Source organism: Phaeodactylum tricornutum, chromosome 4 (assembly GCF_000150955.2).
Source record: "Phaeodactylum tricornutum CCAP 1055/1 chromosome 4, whole genome shotgun sequence".
Lineage (NCBI taxonomy): Eukaryota > Bacillariophyta > Bacillariophyceae > Surirellales > Neidiaceae > Phaeodactylum > Phaeodactylum tricornutum.
Window position 1 is genome coordinate 35,134 of NC_011672.1, and position 23,723 is coordinate 58,856.

Here is a 23,723-nt window from a genome sequence, read left to right on the forward strand (position 1 = left end):
TTGAAAAACCCGGAGAGTCTGATTGCACCTACGGGTTTTTGGGTTACCTGTTTACTAAAAAAAGTAGGTCACCCCAGTCTGTAAGGACCGAGAGTGGATGTAGAGCGCGTCGAAGCTCGCACCCCTCGCTCGGGCTTGTCGTACCTTGTGCACCATACCGCACCGGCTATAACACACCACAAAGGAAGAACTTGTCCATCCAACCCGTCATCATGACTCACCGTGGGAACAAACGCATGAGCGTCAAGCGCAAGTTTGTCGCGGACGGTGTCTTTTACGCCGAACTGAACGAGTTGTTGACGGCGGAACTCGCCGAAGAAGGGTACGCCGGAGTGGAAGTCCGCACGACGCCGCACCGTACCGAGTTGATTATCCGCGCGACCCGCACACAGAACGTGCTCGGTGAGAACAATCGCCGCATTCGGGAACTTACTTCGGTGGTGCAGAAGCGCTTCAACTTTGCCGACGGTGCCGTGGAGTTGTACGCGGAGCGTGTGCAGAACCGCGGACTGTGTGCGCAAGCGCAGGCGGAATCGCTCAAGTTCAAGCTTCTCGGAGGATTGGCGGTGCGTCGTGCGTGCTACGGTGTCGTGCGATTCGTCATGGAAGCCCAGGCCAAGGGGTGTGAAGTCGTGGTGACTGGAAAACTGCGTGGACAGCGTGCAAAGGGCATGAAGTTCGGTGACGGATACATGATCAAGACGGGACACGCCGGACAAGTCTACACCGATTCCGCCGTTCGTCACGTTCTCATGCGACAAGGAGTCATTGGAATTAAGGTCTCTATCATGCTTCCGCAAGATCCCAAGGGACAAATGGGTCCCAAGATTCCGTTGGATGATGTGGTGACCATTCTGGAACCCAAGGAGGAACCGTCTCCGGCGCAATTGATGGCACAGCAAGCCGCGGCGGCTGCCGCTTACCAGGCGGCGGCTCCTCCCATGATGGAAGCACCCGTCGACCCGGCGGGTATGGCTCCCGTCGATCCCGCCATTCAAGCCGGATTCTAACTATAGTCGTTGCCGTTTACCTACTGGTTTGTGTGTGTGTCGTGAGTGTGTGTACATATATATATGAGAGTGTGTGTGTTTGTATCGGATAAGCGAGGGTTAGTTCTAACTGTAAGTTAAGGGGGACGGGTACCTACAGGAGAGCGCCATACTTGTCTAGTATGCTCGCCATTCGTACTGCGTCTTACAGTTCGGGATCGTCGACGAATCGGGCTTGCAGATTGCCGTCGAGATCGAGTCGACAGGAAGGCCCGTCGGCTTGGTCTTGTTCCCCAAAGATGTACCGGTTGTTGGCGACGACTTGGTAGAGACCATCGCGTGTCCAGCGGGGCACGATTCGCTGGGCCAGGTTGGCCGTGGCGCGGAGGACTCGTGGAAGTCCTTCGAGCTGGGTAGCGATAAAGAGGACGGCGTCCGATTCAAACCAGGCCCGGGTGGGCGTGACGACAACAATGGAGGAAATATCGTTGGCGCGTTTGCCGTGTTGGAGTAGCAAGGCCTGTCCGGTGCGACTCTGCAAACTGGCGTAGCGAAAGACCCCGTCGTGGGCAGCCGCGTCCCAATCGAGACAGCGGTTGACTCCGGCGTTACAGAAATTGCACACGCCGTCAAAGAGAATAATGGGCTTGGAACTGGTGGCAAAGGCCGTACTAGCGACGCGGCGCCAGTCCCAATCGACCGTTGCGGGTCCGTCCGACGTGGTTTGGGAGCGGGGCGATGGTGTTGATGGAGTGGTGTCGGTACTGCTGCTGCTGGCACTTGGCGGAGTCGGAGTGGAGGTACTGGCGAGGCTGGTTGTTGCGGTTGCGGGTGCGGTTACGACACGTCCGTTGGTAGGAGTGGCGCAATGGAACCGTGACGACCGCTGCGGTACGGTCACGATTGAAAAGGCTTGGACGGATGACCACCGAGCTCCGGTCTCGCTGCCGCGCCAAACGACGGCGACGACGACAATGAGCAGATACACGCACTGATGGAGCCAGAGTCGAGATTGACTGTGAGATGGCAATCGCGTCATGTTGGGAATAACTGTTCGTAGACTTGGTAAAATTGTCAAAGAACGTTGGAAAACAATCACAAATCACGAAAGGTCGATCGTGTTGGCCAACACGCAAAAGTGACAAGAGATGGACTATGTAATAATCGTTCGCGAGCACTCTGGGAATTCTTCCTTCGTTTCGTTTGCTTTTGTAAAAACGGTGATGGGGTTCGCGAAGGGAAGACTTTATAAGGAAAGAGTACTTTCGTATTCTTCCTGTTCTTACTGTTCGTTGTGAGGAACGAAGAATACGACAATAGCCTGGGCGGCTTCCCGAACCACAGTTTACCGTTCTGTGAGCGAACCTGGAATCGAAAATCCTAGCAGTAAATCCACGACGTGTGCAAAATGCTTCGGGTTCCTTTGTGCTGATGATACCGAAGGGTGCTCTGCTCTCACTGTCGGTACATGATACCGTCAGTCCGCAGCTGGGAAACGGGCGAATGACTGTCCGTCGGTCATTCACTGTCCGTCAGTCTATCAGTCTATCGGTCGGTCTCACCCTTTCTGCAAGGAAAGTACACGAAACGAAAAGTGTAAATAAGTGGGGCGGGGCGGAGAGGGAGGGGTTCGAACAGTAGACACGATTACCGCTCGCAAAATGCACCGCACGCATCCAGCTCGCCAAGTCTTCCCACGGGACGACCGAACACCTGGTGCCATTCTGAGAATTTGTGTTGTTGTCTCTGGATCTACCGAGTGTGTGTGTATCCGCTTTCTTCTTTGTGCCAACTTTAGTAGTAGTAACAGACATGAGTTACGCATCCCCTTCGCCGTCCTACGGGAATCCTCCGTCGTCACAGCAGCAGCAGCAACAGCAGCAACAACATACGAGTCCGATGCCGGCCTATTCCACAGCGCCTCCCACGCAACAAGTACAACAGCAGCAACAGCAGACGTGGAACCAGTCGTATCCACCTCCGACACAACAACAGCAACAACTCCAATCACAGCCTCAGCCGTACTATCCACAGCAGCAATGGCAAGCACAGCAACAGCAGCCGGTACAGTATCAGCAGCAACAAACACAATCACAACCCGCTCCCTCGTATCCACCATTGGCGGCACGTCCGTCTGGGACGGCTCCGGCTTCCCGAAATCCCCGTCTTTCTCGGCCACCTTTTGTCGATCCACAAACCAATATTATCTACGACACCTCCGACGCCGAATACGAAGGATGGCTCACCAAACAGAGTACCTGGTTTAAGGTACGTTCCTCCCGCAAAACTGTACGCACGGATAATATACGATTGTGTGCGAATACAGAACAGCACTGCCGTGTGGCAACGTGATAACAATCCACCAGGCCATTCTGTTTTTGTTTTGGTATTGTTTTTCCGTTCTAACTTCTACCCCTTTTTTCTAGGAATGGCGTCGCCGGTACTTTATCCTCAAAGGCAGTAAGCTTTTCTTCGCCAAAAACGAATACGCCGCCCCGCACGGATTTGTGGACTTGGCTACCTGTACCACGGTCAAATCCGCCGATTTGAAAGCCCGCAAACGACACAGTTTCGAAATATCCACCCCCGAAACTACGTACCTCCTCTACGCCGACACGGAAACAGAAAAGGATGATTGGATCGGACGCGTGGGCAAGGCCATCGTTCGCTGTTCCCGAACGTATTACCAAGCTTCCGCAGCCAATTCCCACCACGCGGACCCAAACTCGGCCGCCCACCAACCATCTATCGACGAATCCGACGATGACGATATTTACGTCAATGACGATCCGGAAAATCCGTATTTCAACGATTGAATTTTCCCTACTTACTTCTAGTGCCATTTGGTCCCTGCCTATTTGAGAATCTCTCTAGTAGTGTATTGCATTTTTTTTCTGTATCCTAGCATTGTTTTCTGTTACTGTTTACTGTCAGCTACGGAGGTTGGTGCGTCACGGGGAAATACTATGTTTGCGTCACGGGCCATGTGCGTGTAATAGATGCGTTCGAGAGTAGGTTGGTAGTTAGTTTACTGCCAATGATCGTATTGCAGTGTCAGTCCTATGACGACCTACTATTTAAGGATCGGACGACTGTCAATGGCATATATCGGAGAATGACCCAAAGTGCCTCAGCATTCCGGACACGAAGACGTACACTCGCCAAGCTTCCAGGGATGCGATGCCCAGAATTCCTCGACACACGGGACAGCTGGCTTGGTTTCACGAAATCACAATCCCGCGTTTCGAAGAAAGTGGCAAACTCGAGAGCCAAAAAGAATCGGACGACCACACGCATTGCGCATACTCGCACGACTGCCCAACGACAAGCCGAGCCAAGCATCCTCGCGCCATCACGTGATTGTTGCGCGTCTACCAGCACGGGAACGGACAAGCAAAACGTTTTGAAAATCCCGAAGGAAAGCGCTCGTAGTATGGACTCCGCGAAAGTCAAAGAGCTGTTGCAATCTACTGACATTTCCTTGCTGAAGGACACTTTGCGTGTGTACCAAGACGTAAATCCCGAAGAGGACGCACGGCAACAAGAGCAACTGCTCAAACTGCAAATCTTGTTGTGGAGTCGAATATTGCATTTACAGCAGAATGATCCCAACTGCAATCCTCTAGATATCGTTGAATCCTACCACCATTTAAGTCGGTGTTGGATGTCCATGGGGGATACAACCAAAGCCATTGGTCAACTCAGACACGCACTCGCAGTACAAGCCGACAACTGCCAAACATTACAGCTACTGAGCGATGCTCACTTGAGTAGTGCGGATTACGAAAGTGCAATTGACTGGCAAGAAAAAGCAATCAATGGGATGCAGGAAAGGAGAAAGGACGGAGCTAGTGTTTGCTTTGCTTACGGCAACCTTGGGGCAATTTTCGAAGCTAAGGGTGATTTTGAACAGGCAATTGCCGTGTTGCAGAAAGGGCAAAGTTTTTGGCCTTCGGACAATAATGTGGCACTCCCTACGGGGGAGGCTGCGGATTTGGCAGTGCGGTTGGGTATGCTGCTGGAAAAAATGGGTCAATACACGAAGGCCGTTCAGGAACTGACCGTGGCGCATAAGATGCTGGTTCATTTGAAAGGGGAGGGTGATGCGCAAGCCGAAGAGGTGGCCTACCTATTGGACATGGCATCGAATATGGTGGAATAAGACAACTTTCGCTGATCCGCCGCTGTGCGCGTCAGCGGGTTGACTTGAGCAATGCTTGTCGGAAGGTATCGTCTAGGCTGTTTGTCAGACTCTGATGCACAAAACGTTATCACACAGGTCAGAAGGGATCGCGTAGAGGCAGTTTGCCAGAATTTGATGCACAAAATCGTCAATACGCAGGGCTGACTTGTGTGCGCGTGCTAGGCATTCTCTAAGTTGGAAAATCGAAAGAGAAGTGCTGTATTAGAAATATGGTTTTTTTCGTTCACAGTCAGTGCATTGTGTATATGTTTCGGGCCCATAGATTGCATGTTATCGCTATCCCCAGAAATGTTCAAAACACTGTCTGCCTGTCAAAGTTACTCGAAAACACATGAGAAAATACGCTAAAGGGGATGGGAAAAGGTGAAAAACTCGCTAAAGGGGACAAAACGTGTTCTCTCTAAGTAGCTTCATTTGGCACCAGTATATTGGTAAATATCCAAACTATTTAAACTAAATACCAAACCCAAATTAACCAAGGGGCAGGTCGTCGACCGGACAAATTGCCAATAATCAAGGCCTTCTATCGCTTTTGAGAGAGGCCGGACAAAATCAAACCACTCCTTGTTGTGGAGCCATTGCTAGAATATACTGTACACACTTGTTTTGTTGGCGGTGGGAGATGGGTTGCCCTGAGATCTCTCATCGGACGCGCTGCGATATACCTATACATTTTCGGCAACGGTTGGCATCCGTGAAAAAATATTTTGGCATTCAGTTTAAATAGTTTGGATATTTACCAATATACTGGTGCCAAATGAAGCTACTTAGAGAGAACACGTTTTGTCCCCTTTAGCGAGTTTTTCACCTTTTCCCATCCCCTTTAGCGTATTTTCTCAAAACACATTGACTGTGAAGGCTTCCCGAGCACCAGAAAACAAAGAGCTAATTTTAGAGCAGGTCTTAATTTCCGGAGAAGACACAATAAGGCAGGTGTACTCAAGACATGAACTGCATGCAACAGGTCACCCTATCCATAATTTAGATGCCTCATAGCAACTGCTGTTTCTTCCAGTCAATCTGCTATAGTGGCGCAGGATTCATCGGAAGACTCAAACGGATTTAATTTATCAAGCTGCTGGTTGATTGGGCCATTGGTTCTGAAGAACTAGTCGTGTTTCTACTATTACTTCAACAAAGTCTTATAAAAAAGGATGCTCTCGAATAAATGTCAGATCGTTATGCTCCCAAATATTTAGCAACATTAGCGAACTCTCAGATGAGAACAAAAAATAAATCAAAAAATGTTGTCTGAAAACCGAACAAAGACTTGTTTACAATTAAATTTCGGGAAAATACATCAGTAGAAATGGAAAAAGAAATCGACTTTAATACCGTACGGTACCCATATTCGACCGAAATGACAGCAGATTTTAAAGACAGTTTTTCTAGAAGTAGAACAGGCAAACACATAATGCATCTTTGAATGACTATTTCTGCTTTGGGTCGTATATATATATTTTTTAAATATCAAAGCTTCTGCTTTGAGACTACCACAGGTCATTTGTTGAACCTAACGAATATCTAGTCATTTGTTCAAGCTGGGGAATATCTAGTCGTAATCGTTTACTTCATTTTTCTTTTGTTTCCCTTGCTCTCATCTTATCAGATCCATCATTCGCGAAGTGCAGCAGCAGAACTCGAAGCTTTTTGAAGAAGTGCCTAACATGCCGTCCAATGTTCGTGATCTTCTTTCAAGAATCGGAAGTTTTCGGCACTGCAAAGCGGACCGTCAGCAACTTGGCGAGGAAAGCTATACTACTGATCTACATTTGGGAGCTTTTCCATTGTGTCTAAAGCAGGCAAGCCTTTCCTCACAGAGCACACGACCTGGAGATTTTCCAGCATACCTACTGGAAGAACGCGTGTTGGATGGAGTTCGAGAATCTGGATTTCCTGTTGAATGCGACACCAGCTCAAAAAAAGATGCCTCGGTTACTGAAGCAATTGTACTGGATTCTAGCGAGCGTCATAAGTCACAGTGCTCCTTCGCAGAGAGAGGCACCAAAATCAACAGTTGCCCCAGCAGATCACGACGTCGGTCATCAAAAATTGATGACGAAGCTCTGCAGAAGATCAGAGAGCTGGTAGTTCGTACGACAATGAATGCTCGCAGTCATCGTAAAGTTCTTCGAAGTAGTTCTTACGATGGCCAGCGTAGCTCTTCGGAATGCAGGGAATTTTTCAAGCCTTCTTCTGAAGCGTCGAGGAAGGCGTCGTCCAACGTGGTTGAACGCCGCCTGCAACGCCACGGTTCCTCCCGAGCCCGAGAAAGTATCAGCTCTTCGTCTAAGGATACAGGTGTCAAATTTTTTCCAGAACTGGAAGTGGTACCAAGCAAAAGTGAAGCGGCTTCCAGAAAGAAACTTAAGGAAAAAGTCGGACGGGCCAGCACGGTACGGCAAGGAAAAATGCTGCACCCATCTCGAGGTATATTTCGAAGCAAGTCACTCAACACAAATCCCGGTGAAGAAAAACGTTTAGATCAGTCCGCACACAAGACCGGTACGCTACTTTACGATCAGAGACGATCCGTTAACCGTACCGATAACGATCTGTCAGTTTCCGACAATGAGAAAAATCCGAGCGATGTTTCTGAGAGGCTTCAAGCCGCTAGGCGGGCAATGAGGGATTTGTATGTCGACGAGAAAGTTCAAATTCGCTCACAGGCTGCACCGCTAAGTCAGAGTCTTCATACAGGCAGCCATAGAGGCAACCATCGCCACCCTAGTTCTGGTCGGTGTGATCATCGCAGGAGGCACAAAGAAAACGGACTTAGCCAAAGTATGCACGTCCCGAAGCCAGTACAAGGCTTAAAGCGTCGTGACGAATTTGTTCATCACCGATGTAGCAACAATGGTACAAAGAACAGCGCGACTTATTCTTCTGTTCTCGAAGATCTGGTTTCTGTGGCAGCCAAGTCTCCGGGAATGCTATCATCGAATACCGTCAGTCGTTTGGCACGTCAGTACTCTAGTGGATCGTCAAAATCTGGGGCTGAGGCCCAGAAGCTCCCTGGCCGTTCCCGTTGCTCACGCTCGCATCACTTGAGGGAAAAGCCTCATATCGCATCGCTGCGATCATCTGATTTGAAAACTACCGCTCCGGAGTACTACCAGCTAGACATTTTGGATGGAAGCTACCACCGCGAACATGCTTCCAGCTCTGTATGGTCCACTGTGTTCCATGACGATGATTCGCTGACCAGTGCTGCGGAAGCGAGTGACTTTGGAGAATAAAAAATTTTTACAAGTCACTACAAGCATCCTTTGATTTGACAACGGGCGGGGGCTCCCGGTATATAGCAAAATGCTTGCAACCCGTCGGGCAATATTCGCTGTACTCTCGGTGAAGTACGCGTGGGGAAAGGCAACCCAGTGTTAGGTTGGAATTTTAAATCTATCTCCAATGTTTTGTGTTGGGCCAATATGTTTAATAAGTAATGATATATATTGATATTCGAAAAGCGCACCAGGTAAAGATTCGATGACAATGTTGAAAGTCAGACACGGTTGCCATATATCTCAAAGCAAACTTTTACCGAGATTTCCTCGACTGCTCGTAAATCGACTAACTGTAAGTTTAAATGGAGTACGCTGTGACTTCAAATCTCTTACACGAATGACTGCATAGGGCTACGATGTGCCGCCTTTTCAGATAGACTGCCCTGACCACACACTAACAGTAAAGCGATACAACGGGTTTCATGAAAAATATAACATTTGATTTCTGCGCCTATCACAGTAAATAATATAAACGAGATCGAAGCGTTTTGGACTGTCTTTTCGGGATGTTTTGCTTTTCCTCATTCCAATCCAAACAACAGCAAGGCTCACAGTTCGTTTAAAAATACACACCATCTGTGTAAACCTTCCAACAAGGCGTGATTGAAGATTAATCAGTCTTCGGAAGCTCTGCTTTCCCTGTTTCTGCTAGCCCGAATTGCTCCTCACTAGAGTATACCGGAGTGTGCGATCATCTGAGAGCACCACTATCTGATTTCCAAGATGCCAACACCCGTCGGTAGCAGCAACAACATCGCAGAAGATGCTCATTTTACATGCGATACCAAGCCGAGAGCCGTAAGAAACGCGAAGACGACCCACCCTGACGGAGACTTTGCCCAGCCAGACCATACCGACGATGTAGCGGAGCCTTCTCCGCCTCCAGCTTCGCTTCGCACAACCTCGGTCGTCAGAGCGCTACCTACTATACCACACGGTCAGGCTCGCACAGCGCTGGCGTCCAAGCTCCGTGCCGTGAGTGTCGCTGCGGAAAGTACTCCGGAGCCGGCGCCAGTCCAGGTACCGAGCACGTCGGCGTCAAAGGTCAAGACTCGCACAGCGCCAGCGTCCGAGCCCGGTGCCGTGAGTGTCGCTGCGGTAAGTGTACCGGAACCAGTGCCAGTCCGCGTGCCAGACGCGTCGTCGTCCAACGTCAAGACTCGCACAGCGCCAGCGTCCAAGCCCGGTGCCGTGAGTGTCGCTGCGGAAAGTACTCCGGAACCAGCGCCAGTCCAGCGTGCCAGACGCGTCGGCGTCAAACGTCAAGACTCGCACAGCGCCAGCGTCCAAGCCCGGTGCCGTGAGTGTCGCTGCGGAAAATACTCCGGAGCCGGAGCCGAGCCAGTCCAGTTACCGAACGCGTCGGCGTGCAACGTCAAGACTCGCACAGCGCCAGCATCCAAGCCCGGTGCTGTGAATGCCACCGCGGCAAAAAGACCAGTCCGTGCCAAGCGCGTCGACGTCAGAAATCACGTCTAGTAAAACGCCAACGTTCAAGCCTGGGGCCGTGAGTATCACTACGGCAAGTGTTCCGGAGCCGGCGCCAGTCCAGATGCCAAACGTGTCGGCGTCTGACTTCGACACTCGCACAGCGCCGGCGTCCAAGCCCAGAACCGTGAGTGTCATCAATGCTGATGCTGCCAAATCCTCTAATATTGTAGTAGCAACAATGGAGGGTAGTTCCATTGCCAACAAACCAAGTGATAGAGAATCCGCCAAAGGGAGGGCTTTGAATCCTGGTGCAAGCGCTGCCACAGCCAAGAGTCACTTCGCCACGAAAGGCTATTTGTGCTCAGTCCCTCCAAGCAATGACAGCTTAAGAGCAACGGCGGATTTCTCCGCTGGCAAAAATATTGCTAAGAATACTGCGGTGTCTGGTCATGCAGTGGAGAAGAATCTAGCTTTTCGAGAAGCGACAATCCAGAGAAATACACATTCATTGTCTGGTCAAGATGCTCTTGTGGTAGCAAATGCATCTGACGCCCCGGTATCTGAAGTGCAAGCTGTTGAACCAGGGCATACAAAATCTGTGGCCAATCAAACTATGAAAAATATGCAAACCAAGCTTGAGGAAATGGAAGTGCAACATTTGAACAACAGGAGCGCTCACGAAGACGGAAACAGCAAGAATGACAAAGGGGAATCTTCACCTTTCTCGGAAGCGGGCCTTTCGGCTATGCATCACAGTCACAACTTGAGGCATCTCACAGAACTGTTTCCGGTGGAAACTAAAGGGGACCGCGGAATTGCAAACTCTCCAGACGGTATGTCTGGACTTGCCGCTACTGGCGACGAAAATTTGGCTATTGCTATTGCTGTAGAAGACGTGGAGGAAAAAGGTACTCTAGTAGCAGCTTTTGAATATGATCCAGACGCCAAGCCAACCATCTTCAAAAATCGGAGGTTCCAAATGTACACAATTCTGGGTTGCCTGTTTGCCATTGGTGCTATTGTGACTGGCATTATTGTATCAACCACCAACGCTGGTGAAGATGAAACGGTCTTTGTAACTCTGTCACCAACTATAACTCCGACAATGGCTCCCACCACGCTTATCTTCAACGAGCTTCGCAACGAGTTTGCCAAACAAATCGGACCTCAGGCACTTTCATCAGAGGAGTCATATGAATCGGTTGCAAAATGGATCACAGAAGAAGATCCGCTGCAAGTTACACCGGATGATTCCAATTTTTTGCAGCGGTATATTTTAGCATTATTCTGGTTTCAAACAACAAACAATGGAATGGACCCCTGGTTGTCCTGCAATCGTCCAGTTGGTGAAGAGGATGAGACTTGTATGTTTTTGAATTTTACAACCATTGACGACAACTTCGAAATTGCATACAAAGAAGAATCCGCAGTTAGATGGCTGTCAGGAACCAATGAATGTAGATGGCCAGGCATTTTCTGTCACGAGGGCAGCGTAGTCAGTATCCGCTTGGCTGGCTGCAGCTTAAATGGGCCAATTCCTGTGGAGCTGCAATTTCTCAACGTTTTGAATTACTTGGGATTGCATTACAACCTTCTGACAGGAGTTATCCCATCGGAGGTAGCAGGACTCAAAAACCTGATTGCCCTTGAATTGCAAGGTATGGAACGGAAAGGAGACATCATTGAGAGTCAATCGATTTTCTATTCACATAAGTCCTCTCATTTTGAACAGGAAACCTGCTTGAAGGTCAGATTCCTGCTGACCTTTTTACCTCAGATATTCTGTTGGTTATGAACCTTGGAGACAACCTTTTTGCTGGTACAATACCAGACTCCATTGGGAGTATGTCGTCCATTCAAGGACTTTTCATGTACGGAAATGATTTTCAAGGCCAATTGCCAGACTCATTGGGCAATCTCTCGAACCTTCAGTTTACAAGATGGCAGAGAAACCGGTTCAGTGGCTCAACACTCCCAACAACAATAGGAAAGCTAACAGATCTCGAGGAGCTATGGATGTTTTCCTGTGACATGGGAGGAAAAATTCCGACAGAGATTGGGGACATGACCGAAATTCAAAACATCCGGGTACGTTATTGCTGTTTGCGTCAACATTTCTCCCAATTGATGGATTGACTGAAAAGGCTCACACATATATTGCTTTTAATGAAGATGATGAACAATTTATTTACTGGCCTAGTCCCGCCTGGAATTGGCGGACTGACCAAGTTGACAAGTTTGGAATTGCAAGAAAACAGATTGAGCGGTCCACTGCCTGATGAAATTTACAACTTGACCGCCCTGACGGCATTTGCCCTGTTTCGAAACGAATTTACGGGAACAATCAGTCCGCTCATTGCAAGCATGCAACAGTTGCAATTCCTTGTGATTCATACTAACCAATTTACAGGCCCAATTCCAAATGAGATTGCGTTGCTGCGGAACCTTGTAACCGTGTGGATATACTTCAATCAGTTCTCAGGGGCTGTACCGCTTGATCTTTGTGAATTACGAGGCCCAAGCGGTCTGCAGTTTCTGAATGCAGACTGTCGGCCAGTTGGAAGTCCGTCAAATGACTGCTTCTGCTGTACGGCATGTTGCAATCGCGAAAATGGCGCATGCTTTGTTACCTAGATGAAAGTCGCAACGGCACAACTAGGTAGGTCATCTTGGGCTCAAAAGAAGAAAAATTGCATTTGCATACAAGATGGCAGAGTTAAAAAGTACTTTGATATGCGTCCCATTCTGTTCAAGATTTCTCAAGTGCTAATTCCGTTTAAGAAAATCTTCTCTTTACAGCAACCTCTAACAATGTTGATTTCCTCTAACTTGTAAAATGCGTCCATTCTAACCCTGTTGGATCACTAAAATGCATTTTACGTCCGTCTGTTTGCCATTTGACGTCTGCCGTTGTCTAGAAAAGAAAATTGCATGCGCAGGAATCTTTTGGGATCCACGGTAGTTTCTTTCTTTTCTAACCAAGGATGTTGCAAAGCTTCTTTTACGTTAATCGGATGCTTGGGTCCATGTGCAGACAACTGGAAATGAGTTGCTTGGCGTGTCAAGATGAATGTCAAAGAGTTGCATCTAGACTGCAACCCAGCAATGCAAACAGTTTAGGGACCTTGCCGCTCAGGCAAAAATAGAGAAAGACACCAAAGCTCCACATGTCCAACGTCAGCTTTGCTATTTGTGGGCGTATTCCATGTCTAACTCCAGCATCTTGATGTAGTAGCATAAGCCAGATTTCCAGTGGACACATTCCCAAACCGCCGCTTGCGGCAATTGGGCTGTCTTTGGTGAAAAAACTATTAGAACAACAATTCTCATGTCTAGAATCATTAAGTAAGGAGGTGCAGACACTTCCTCAAATAAACAATTACTTAGAGTGAACTCTTGTTGTTTGTTAGAGAACCCTGGATTGTAAACCAACTAGATACTTAGGATAGGATAATTGCCGTTGTCCTTAGATTGGTTTGTTGTAATTGATCACCATGCAACCATTGTTGACATCCACCCTGCAGGCTAGTAGGTGGACAACAATTAAGATTCAATCACACAAGGGAACCGTCACATTGTTGTTGCGCACCAAACAATCAGGATTGGGATTAGCAATCCAATCAACAACAATAGTTGAGTACAGTTGATGATACAGAATGGACAGGTTTTGCAAGGGTGAAGGATTGATATTGGCAAACCAATTGGACAAACAGATCCCATCACACAGATAGCAAATCTCTAAACATGAGAACCACACAACAAACACAACACGAGTAGTATAAAGGAATCTCTGATGAGTAAGACCTACAAATACTACCTTTGTGGTGTAGTATGTTGTATTGGGGATTGTCCATTGTTCCGCAAGCAATGTTTGAATCGGATGACTACCATCTTGGCAGAATGCGCCGAAATTCTCGCTGATGAGTTACAGCCCAAATCACCCAAGGGGCAGGTTGCTAACATGTAGGAACATTTGTGAAGCGCCACACTCAACATTATTTATTGGCAAAGCTGTCTTCAATTACAACTTTGGTTTCGTCACGGATGAATTGCCAATTATCAAAGCCATCTATTGCTTTTGAGAGAGGCCAGACAAAATCAAACTACTCCTTGTTGTAGAGCCATTGCTATAATATACTGAAAACTTGTTTCCTTGGTGGTGGCAGATAGGTTGCCCTGAGATCTCTCATTGGATGCAATGTGATATATATATCCGGCAATGGTAAGCATCCATGATAAATTTTTGGTATAGGATTTAAATATTTAATAATATACTGGCGCCAAATGAAGCTACTTAGAGCAAACACATTCTGTCCATTTTTAGGAGTTTTTCACCTTATTCCATCCCCTTTACTGTTAGCTTATTTTCTCAACAAAAACCCTGTCCGCTGACAGTTTGAGAGGTAAACTGTCTTCACACCTGACGCGTCAGTGCATACATCTCCTCAAACTTGAATTTTATTTTCTCTTTGACAAATATACACTCTGCAGCTCACAGTGGGCGTCACCATAGAATGATCATTTGGCTATAACTTTTCTAGAAAGGCGCAAATGGCTCTGCTGTCTATACAGTGGGAAAGGAATTGATTCGAACTTTCTATTTAGTTTTTTTTTCAATTATTGAATCTTAGGAGAGATTGAGTTATCATAGTCCGAAACAATTTGGTCTAGCTCGTGACTCGAGTCACGAGTGGATTTCGACGCCAAATCGCTGAAACACTGAAGTCACCATGGCGGACGTGTATGAAGATTACACCGCTTCTTCAGATGAAGAATCTGATATAACTTGTGAGGTCGCAAGAAAGCATACAATGGAAGACATTGGGCCGGAAATCCCTTCAAAATTGTCCTTGTTGAAATCTCCTAAGGCATCCAACACCAAGTTGGGCCAACTAGAGTGTAAAAAACAAGAGAAAAACCGCTATTTCGGCCTCTGCGACATGAAAAAATCGCTATTTCGGCCGAATCTGAAAATTTCTAAGTACTTTTGATTGAGCGCGAAACGGCTTTTAAGTAAAATTAGCAATTAGAAAATATTCCAATGCTTGGTCTATGCTCTGTATATGATATAGCGGAGCTATCGCGCTGGCATGGATGAGCTGCTTCCAATCCGTCAAGCTTCAATCAATCTATCTCACAGTAGTTGACTGTGAACACTTTACCCCAAGCATACAGAGAACAAACTGTTGCCAGGACTCCAGGAGTTTTGAACAGCAATTGCACATTAAGTGTGGATACACCACCAGTCTTTTGCCTGATGAATGCCACTGTGCGAATGTCTTTTCTTGTAGTAGCCGCAACTGACAGCGCTCACGGCTAAATTACGTAGGCCAACGGGACGAACAACCTTACAGTCGATGAAGATGGGAAACAGTACAAGCCGTGAAATTGGAAGAAAAAGTACTGTTGGCTTTTGAAACAAATCATGCTTGTTACACGAGAATTAAAAGTCTCCTTTGACGCCTAGAAAGGCATCGGAAGACTATAGCACAACGACAGTTGCGACGGCTGTTCCCAAGCAGCAAAACCGTGCAGCGGCAGTGTTCGAGTACACATTTGGTGGACTTATTGAGGCTGAACTCACGACTCTCGCACTCCCTCTCTTAGGTCTAGTACTGGCATACTATGTATGGAGTGATGTATATTGGGTTGACATTTCACTGTTGGCAAGTCTTGGGGAGACAACAAACTCCTGACCCGAAGCTTCGTGGTTCTGGAGCATTTGGTGGAATAGGCTCTTTAACATTGCCGTAAAAGTCTGTCCAATCCGCATCATTGTTAAAGCTGTTGTTAATCACCGGATAAGAATCATCAAATACCAGTCGAGACTTGCGGTGTGACTTCAAATATCCGAAAATATGAAAAACTGCAGCTAGATGTCCTTCACGCGGCATCGCGAGAAAAGATGAGAGCATAGACACCTCACACATTATATCAATGCGACCAATTTCAACTGCCCATCTCAAAACTCCTATCTGTGACTGAAAATATTTAGCACGTTCCGCATCCAACACAGCGGAAACATCGAGTTCTGGTCGATAATTTGACAACATAGGTCACGAAATCTTTGTAGACAAACGTTTTCCAACTTCATCCAAATCCTTTTCAACATTTGCAACTGCCTGTTTCACATAATTTGTAGAACTCATTGACCATTGCTGTTTCGATGGATTATTGGGAAGCGTAAAACGTCCAAGATTTGCTCCAAAATATACCTCTGGCGTCTTAATTGATTCAGGCTTGAGTTTAAAATGCATACCAATCGAATCCAGAATCTTCTTCGGATCTGTACTGATACATAGAAAATCATTGGTATAAATAAGCACATACTCATAGTAAGTCGTACCATCGTGTTTCTGAGCTGCTCTAAGCCAAATATCTGGATCTGCAAGACAAGAGATAAAATGCAACTTTTCCATTGTCGCAGCTAAGTGAGCACGCCATGCTGCTCCACTCAACTTTAAACCATATAACGCACAAACAATAAGTGCATAACAACCTTCCATTGACTTTCCGAACTCTGGACCACATGTTATATATACCTTTTCGCGAACTGGAGCATTCAAATAAGCGTTCTGCGCATTGGCACCAAGTATATCCAATGCATTCAAAGATGCAATGAGTAGAGCAATGCGAACACTATTGCGCGAAAAACACTGGCATATGTAATCGAACTTGGCGGATCTGTAACATGTCCCCCAGCGACGAATCTGGCTTTGCGAGTAAGATCCATTTTGATATCAAAGATCATGTGACATGGTATCCATGTATGAGCAACTGGTTTAGGAGCATCCTGATCGAGAATTTTAAATGCTGGCATAACATTTGTCATTTCCTTCTTGATTGCATCCGACCACAAAGAAGTGTTAGTATCTCGGTCAATCTCGAGAGCTTCCTTGACCGATTTCGGCATACAAATACCAAACTTGTGAGTCCTTTTAAGGTATCTTGTCTTTACCGCTAAAATAATACAATCACGTTTCTGCAATACATCTGGTACCCACCAAGCAAAAGCTGGCTCATGAAGCAATTTGTTAGCAACGGCATATTCGGCGACTTCAATTGGATTTGATTCCTTCAGATCTTTATGAGGAAACCAAGTTGTAGATCCGTCTTTTCATTGCAATAATAATGCCCAGCCTTTAGTGGTCCTTCTTATGCGTTTCACACCATGTTTGTCCGTATAATACATGTTGTCAGGGGCGACTGCCGATCCCTCAATCCTATGATCAATGATCTCATCTACTATAAGGAACCGGCAACCTTCATCATCCACTTGCAAATACAAATGTTCCGCAATAACATTAGCAGCAAATTCCTGCACATTACCATCTGGGAACTGGACTTCCATAACTCTTGTATCCAAAACAGGATTGGGATGTGATTTCCCAACCACATTACCATTGCGATCCTTTTTACGCGCAATGACTGTTCCAGTGGTAGCAATGTCCCGTACGGTAACACAAATTGACCATCAAGGTATTCATCAAAAGCTTCATGATCTAACTTGTCTGCTTGAGGCATTGTCAGCTTGTCCCCTGTCGAATCATCTGAATAAGCGCAAAATACATTATACTTTTCAGGAAACACAGGGGAAATGGCATCATCAAAGTTATTATAGCTCAATGTTGCGTCAAATGAGGACTTGTCTAATGCACCACCCTGGAATTAAGATCAGCTGTAGAAAGTGGCAAGTAAGAAGTTTGAGATACTACTTGACCACATACGCGCACACATGGCATCACCAATGTCATGCGCAGGACCAAGCCAGCGACCTAGATTCCGTTTGTCCTCCGGGAAGTCAACTGGGTCCAAATACCATATCCAATCATACCAAGCAAATTCACACAAGTGACTGATATCCGTAGTATCACACATTGTTGTTCAATGCATAGATGTTATGAGCAATTGACAATCAAATCATACTTTGCAACTCCAGGCAAAAATCCCATAAATATAACGGTGCCAATGACTTTTCCATAGCCATGTTAGTCATTTGTTTCAATGCTTTGATTGCAGTCTCAGCTCAATTCAACCACAATGGGTAAGGTTCAATCTGTCTAGCATGAGCACCTGCAGCACAAACCTTTCGTCTGAATTCACCCTGCACCAATTCTTTTGCACCATCGGAAATATTCTTGGCTGGAACACCTTCTTGATGAAACAACAAATCCAATGTCTCATGAGCATTACCTTTTGACTTCATAGCATAAGCACGTGTCCAATCAAGATCATTGACGTAAATCTGGGTACAGGTATTTCCGCTCAAAGACGTAAAGGTAGAAAACATTGTATCCGTATACACACTTGTACGGAGATGTTGGTATCTGAGCTGACTGGTAGTTGGCTTGACTCTCTGTGTTAGAGTACAACTGGCAATATCCTTGACTCCTCTCTGAGTTGTAGCCAATAAAGTTCGTTTCGCAGCAGATAAACCAATATTCCAACATCTGGCTAACTCCTCCGGAGTAACTCTGTACCTGTAATTTGACAACTGAGCAACACTCACAATACATGTCTTTTTGAGTGCTTCAACAAAATGCTGTTCATCAAGTGACACCGAAATACTAGACAACACAACTGATATTCTACTTTTGTGCAACGAAACCATTTGAATGTTTGCGTGACCGGATTGACTTGTTACCAAAATACCTTTGTTATCGATATACTTCTCCTCCTGACAAGAAATATCCGTCAAATAAGGATCATAAATGGGATTGTCATAGGTGAGAGTCAACTCGTGAAAATTTCGAAACTCCTCCGGAGACGGCTTTCGCACTGGCAAATAAGAAATCACACCATCTAATTGCAGATGCAATTTAAGATTCTCCTTCGGAAAATAAATCAAATGTGACAAATCCGTGGGGTTTTCAAGTAAAAATCTTGGACAATCATGGACCTGCACATCATTTAACCGGAGCTGATTCGGATTTAACAAATTATGTTCCATAGTAGGAAAGTGCAAGGCCTGATGAATAATTAAATTAAAAGTCTCATATGTGTAAGGATGATCATATGCAAGAGCAGCAGAGATAATTGGTACAGACCCGGCTTGTCCCAATGTAGATAAAAATGCAGAAACATCAACTGTTCGAGAGAATTTTGTGAAATATATAAGCGTTCTTTCCGACGCAACAAGTATCCGCGTGAGAATCTAACTCCGCATGTGATATAAATGCACTCTCCAGTGACTGTGTAGAGATAGAATGTGTTGATACCACCGACATATTCAAACTTCTCTGCAACATGTTCCGAACTGCCAACGATTTTGAAGGAAGCAAGCTTGTATTGTCACGGCTTGTCTTCGACTTTTTCTCATCCTCCTTTTCTTGAGAATCAACAGTAGACGCATTGCGTTTACCGCCAGCTTCTTGATGTAACGTATGTAAGTGACGCTTCTGTTCAGCATTCATACTCTTGTATTCATCAAAGGTATAATACTTATCCACCATACCCTTGGTAGAACCTTTGTTGAAGACACCTTTATCATCGCGTCCACCGCGACCTTTATTACCACGACCTGATCCTTTACCTCATCCTTGACCGCAACCAGATCAACCTGACAAAATATTCCGAAGCTGAGCTTGATTTTGTTCTTCAATAAACTCACTGAGAAAATTCACAGTGGCTTCAAAATCATTTTTCAAAGATGGGTTAGCACAAACAGTGGCAATTGCAGAATTGAGAAACAATGCCTGAATTCATTTCAAAAATTTCCGAACCTCTGTCAATGGCTCTCCAAACTCTTCAAGAACTGTATGAGCTTGCTGATGAATCTTAGCAAAACGCTCAAAAGTAAAGCTACGACGCTCTCCGTTGTAAAACTTTGACTCAAGATCACCTTCAGCACGCGTCATAATCTTCGACTGATTAGTCGGTCCCAAATAATGCGAGCAAAGTGCAAACCAAGCCGCACAACCATTACGAGCTCGAGCATAAGCCGACACCCAGCTCCAAGTAGGACCACCATGAGCACAAACACGAATAATAGACCACACTTGAGCATTGTCTGCTGCATAGGACTCCTCCTCATGAGGGTATTGCGCTATCATTTCTTCAAACGCATCTTGATAGTCATTATCCGGTCCTTCAGGAACTTCTTCATCTTCACAAATGACATAAGCCAATGGAACTCCCGTTGTTCCTCGAATTTGAAGCAAATATTCCGCAATATTTTCAAAGGCATCACGGATCTTCTTCAGGTCTTCAATTTGTCCAGGAGCAACAAGGTCTTTTGCTAACTCTTTGTCTTCCTTCTTATGCTTCTTAATCTTGATCATCGAGAAAATACGTGCCGCATTGAACTGAGCCGGATAAGGCCGAGAAGTGCGCTTGAGATGACGAACATAGTATGCCAACAACACAAGACGCTCCTCCGCAGTGGGTGAAATTGCTACATCATTGCGAGGAATCATTGCCGGGGCTCCAGGCTGTTCTGCGTTAGGATTCGGAAGCGTACCCCCGGGACGACGGATGTTCTTACACATGTCCTTGATGAAATCATCCGTTGCAATCTCGAAAACACCCATAGACGCAATCGAATCCGTGATAGCATCACGTTGCTTGACATCAACAATGCCAATTGCTTGTAAAGCATTTCGAACTTGAGCTAAGGCAGCTGCCATGGTCAACTTTCGTCTTCTTCACCTGTCTTAAATTTCATAAAACTTCGTAAGCTGGTTTGACAACATTCAGTGTTCTTTCTGCACCACGTGAACACGAGAATTATTGATCACTGATAACATCACATGTGAACACCACATAAATACCATATAAGTGATATCAATAATGAATACCGTTTGAGAACCATTTCATAGAACGCGACAAACACCATTTTCATGTTGCAACCCATAATATGAGATAGTTGGCTGACATCTATCAGAGTGGAGGATCCACAATTACCGTTTGGTACAAGTCCGATAATTGTTGCTGTATAAATAAATGTTCCATGCCAACAGACTACTTATCATCCACACATGGATAAAGCTTGGATCCGAGCTTTTAGCAAACAATAAATTCTTGTGCAATGCACCTTCTTCGGTAGATGAAGAGATCCATGGAAGCGTCCCACCATGGAGATTTTGCCTCGTTTCAGACCGTTAGACGGATACGAAACCCAGTTACCAATCAACATGTCTACCACATGGACCATTACGAGAAACTGGCAGTATATTCCAGGCCTCTGCAGGCTTCGGCGACTCAACAACAACATGAAGAGCCAGGTATTTTAGCTTTACCTCCCCAGGCACTCTCGGACTTGGCGATCACTTCAAACACTCAACTCACAACAAATCACCCTACCTTTGATCCCGCTACCTCAGCTTAGAACAGTGGGTCTGATAAACTAGAAAACTGCAACAATAACGGGCTAAAACGTGTCTGTGGGACCAATGGATTGTAGATACGATAAAAAGACGTAAAACAAAGACTTATAAGCATAAACCCAAGATATAGAGATAATGAACCCCCATATGCTTGTCGTAGGGTTTTTCTATTTTTACCCATATCGGTTTGCAAACAGCGTTCTAGGGCGGAATAGACAAACTTTTTCTGCTCTTTAAAAAGTCAGATTTCATCTGGATCTGTTGGAGAATAAGCCGGATCTAGAACATTATCTACATTGTGCAATACGGCAGTAACAACGAAGGTATGGTAGAAATTGTCCTAGTAGCAATCATCCTTAAGCACTGGATAGTGTGTCTTGTCATGTTTCACTCCTCATTTGAAATCAGCAACAGCAGAGCAACTATGGTTTCCAGGTATAGCCAAGGGGTGCTGGATTGCCAAATGGGAGTAGATGGTGATTCTGACAAATGGACAGGAGGCCACATCCGGTTTGTGCTGAAATCATCTCTAGTTAAAGAAACAATCTCACAAGGGGACGGTGGCCCCCCATTTGTATTCCAAAGATGACTCATCCAACGTAGGAAATAGCGTAGTAGCTGTTGATGCGCCATGAGCAACTTCACCGGTTGAGGTGGACTTCTTCTTTGAGTACCAAAGGGATGTATTCTAGAGATTCAAGTTCACTCTCAAAAATACCAACAACACTTTGTAGATCATCATATCCGTTAAGTTGTAGGCTAAGACGGATAAGAGAAGTTGCAGATAGAGCAAGCACCGTGTCCAGCAAATGAACAAGGGCAGCTGCATCAGATGTAGTTTGTGTGGCGGTAACCATGTTGTCCCAACAAGTTTATTCAGGTCTTGAGTTGGGCTGGATAGCCGGATTGGTAGCATTCCGGGGTTAGGTCTTCCACTATATTTCACGTCCTTTGCTGTAACTAAGCGGACTTCTTTCTTTGATTCTACACCAGTGGACGTTGCCAGCACTGGTTCACTCCCTTCTACCATCTTGGTGGCAGTGTTACTACTGTACGTGATATAGCTCCGTGCCAGCAACTATCAAAGGGTTGATTATTCCCCCCCCCCCCGTACTCTTATTAACCGGTGAGTATACCCAACCGGAGTTAGGATTCCCCTTTCAAGCCTATTGGTACCAAATACCTCACTTGACAAGAGAACCCGTAGTCACAAAGCAACCCACTGGCAAATCCAGAAGAAAGCCTAGACAATTTCCATTGCCGGTTATTCTGAGGAAGTAGGGAGGCCAAGACGACTTACTGACAAACCCTGAAGTACTAATGGGTTTTCAACACCTGTGGTCAGGAGGATAGCGGTAGCAGCTTCCAAAGATGTGGGCCACAAGCCAATAAATGTCTCCTTAGACACCTCTGATACTTTGTGCAACAACAAACAATGTCGGCAGTGTTATTGGACAAGGTACAACTGGTACCAAGTTCAATGACTTCCTTGAGACGGACTCAAGGTGGGTTTACCAAATTCTGTGCGACAAGAAGCAGTGATTTGACAAGAAACCAAGACTGTTAATCTGTCAGAATATACTACCAAAGTACACCGTGTGGACAGAATGCTGTTAGGGACAGAGACTGGTAATCCAGGGAGGGCATTATTACAAACAACCGGCAATACACCTAAGAGACTTAGGGACGACTCTACTTGTTGGCAATGCTCCCCACGGCTTAGACAGCAGATATAAGGACCTGTGCGTAAAAAGCAGTGCGGATCAAAGAACTTATAAAACAATGATTGAAGAATTAGTGCTATAAACTAGTTCTTGTTGTTTCTCCACAAACTCAAACAAAACCAAATATCTTTCCTTTGCCATAGTATCCATGACGCATGCTCATATCTACTTATTGTGGAACCGGAAATACCTTTCATAACGCACATGCCACGGAAAATGGGGCGCATCCATTTACATCCATTAGTCAAGTGATAGGTATTTGCTGTCCCACTCCGTTGCCACAGTCAGAACACAACTGACTTTGTTGCATTCTCTCCAATGCCTGATACATCATTGTGCTTAGGAATTCCATACAATAAGACCAACTTAATTTCCATGCAACCCACTTCATCCTTGTTAACACTCCAACTGCCATCCATTGTGTTGATACCTAACGGACGGACATTCTTGATGGACATGTTGTATGGTATTAAACCGTGACACACAACTTCCATAATCTCAATAGACAACCTTTCTTTCACATGTATATATACCTTTGGAACTATAAGTCCCATGCATGATACCTATGGTGAGTAGAGGATCTTGTACAATCACATCATTTGTCTTGTGATAGCCCCCTATAATGTCTCAGTCATATTTTCTATCTTCCAGTTGTATCTCCTTAGTATCCACTTGTATCCCAACTCACCTTGGTAATGTAAACTGAAAAGTAGAGACTAAACACATGCGCCTACAGAAACATAGCAATTGTACAAATGCTTTGAGCA

At 45.8% G+C, this 23,723-nt stretch overlaps 4 protein-coding genes across 4 annotated transcripts; all 4 read left to right on the forward strand.

The window, feature by feature from the left end:
* Window positions 1-236: 236 nt before the first annotated feature.
* On the forward strand, window positions 237-3,539 carry PHATRDRAFT_33660 (predicted protein; the record flags this gene model as incomplete). The annotated part of the gene is made up of 2 exons (XM_002178118.1): window positions 237-874; window positions 3,416-3,539. The coding sequence occupies 2 exons, from the start codon at window positions 237-239 to the stop codon at window positions 3,537-3,539; spliced, it is 762 nt and encodes a 253-aa protein (XP_002178154.1).
* Window positions 3,540-4,104: 565 nt separating this feature from the next.
* On the forward strand, window positions 4,105-5,151 carry PHATRDRAFT_33661 (predicted protein; the record flags this gene model as incomplete). Its single annotated transcript, XM_002178119.1, has 1 exon — window positions 4,105-5,151. The coding sequence occupies one exon, from the start codon at window positions 4,105-4,107 to the stop codon at window positions 5,149-5,151; it is 1,047 nt and encodes a 348-aa protein (XP_002178155.1).
* Window positions 5,152-6,860: 1,709 nt separating this feature from the next.
* PHATRDRAFT_44262 (predicted protein) lies at window positions 6,861-8,432 on the forward strand (the record flags this gene model as incomplete). Its single annotated transcript, XM_002178120.1, has 1 exon — window positions 6,861-8,432. One exon carries the CDS (start codon window positions 6,861-6,863, stop codon window positions 8,430-8,432), a length of 1,572 nt encoding a protein of 523 aa, XP_002178156.1.
* A 768-nt stretch (window positions 8,433-9,200) lies between these two features.
* Window positions 9,201-12,934, forward strand: PHATRDRAFT_44263 (predicted protein; the record flags this gene model as incomplete). The annotated part of the gene is made up of 5 exons (XM_002178121.1): window positions 9,201-9,826; window positions 9,957-11,566; window positions 11,641-11,996; window positions 12,081-12,567; window positions 12,708-12,934. 4 exons carry the CDS (start codon window positions 9,201-9,203, stop codon window positions 12,540-12,542), a joined length of 3,054 nt encoding a protein of 1,017 aa, XP_002178157.1. The 3' UTR covers window positions 12,543-12,567; window positions 12,708-12,934.
* Window positions 12,935-23,723: the final 10,789 nt, after the last annotated feature.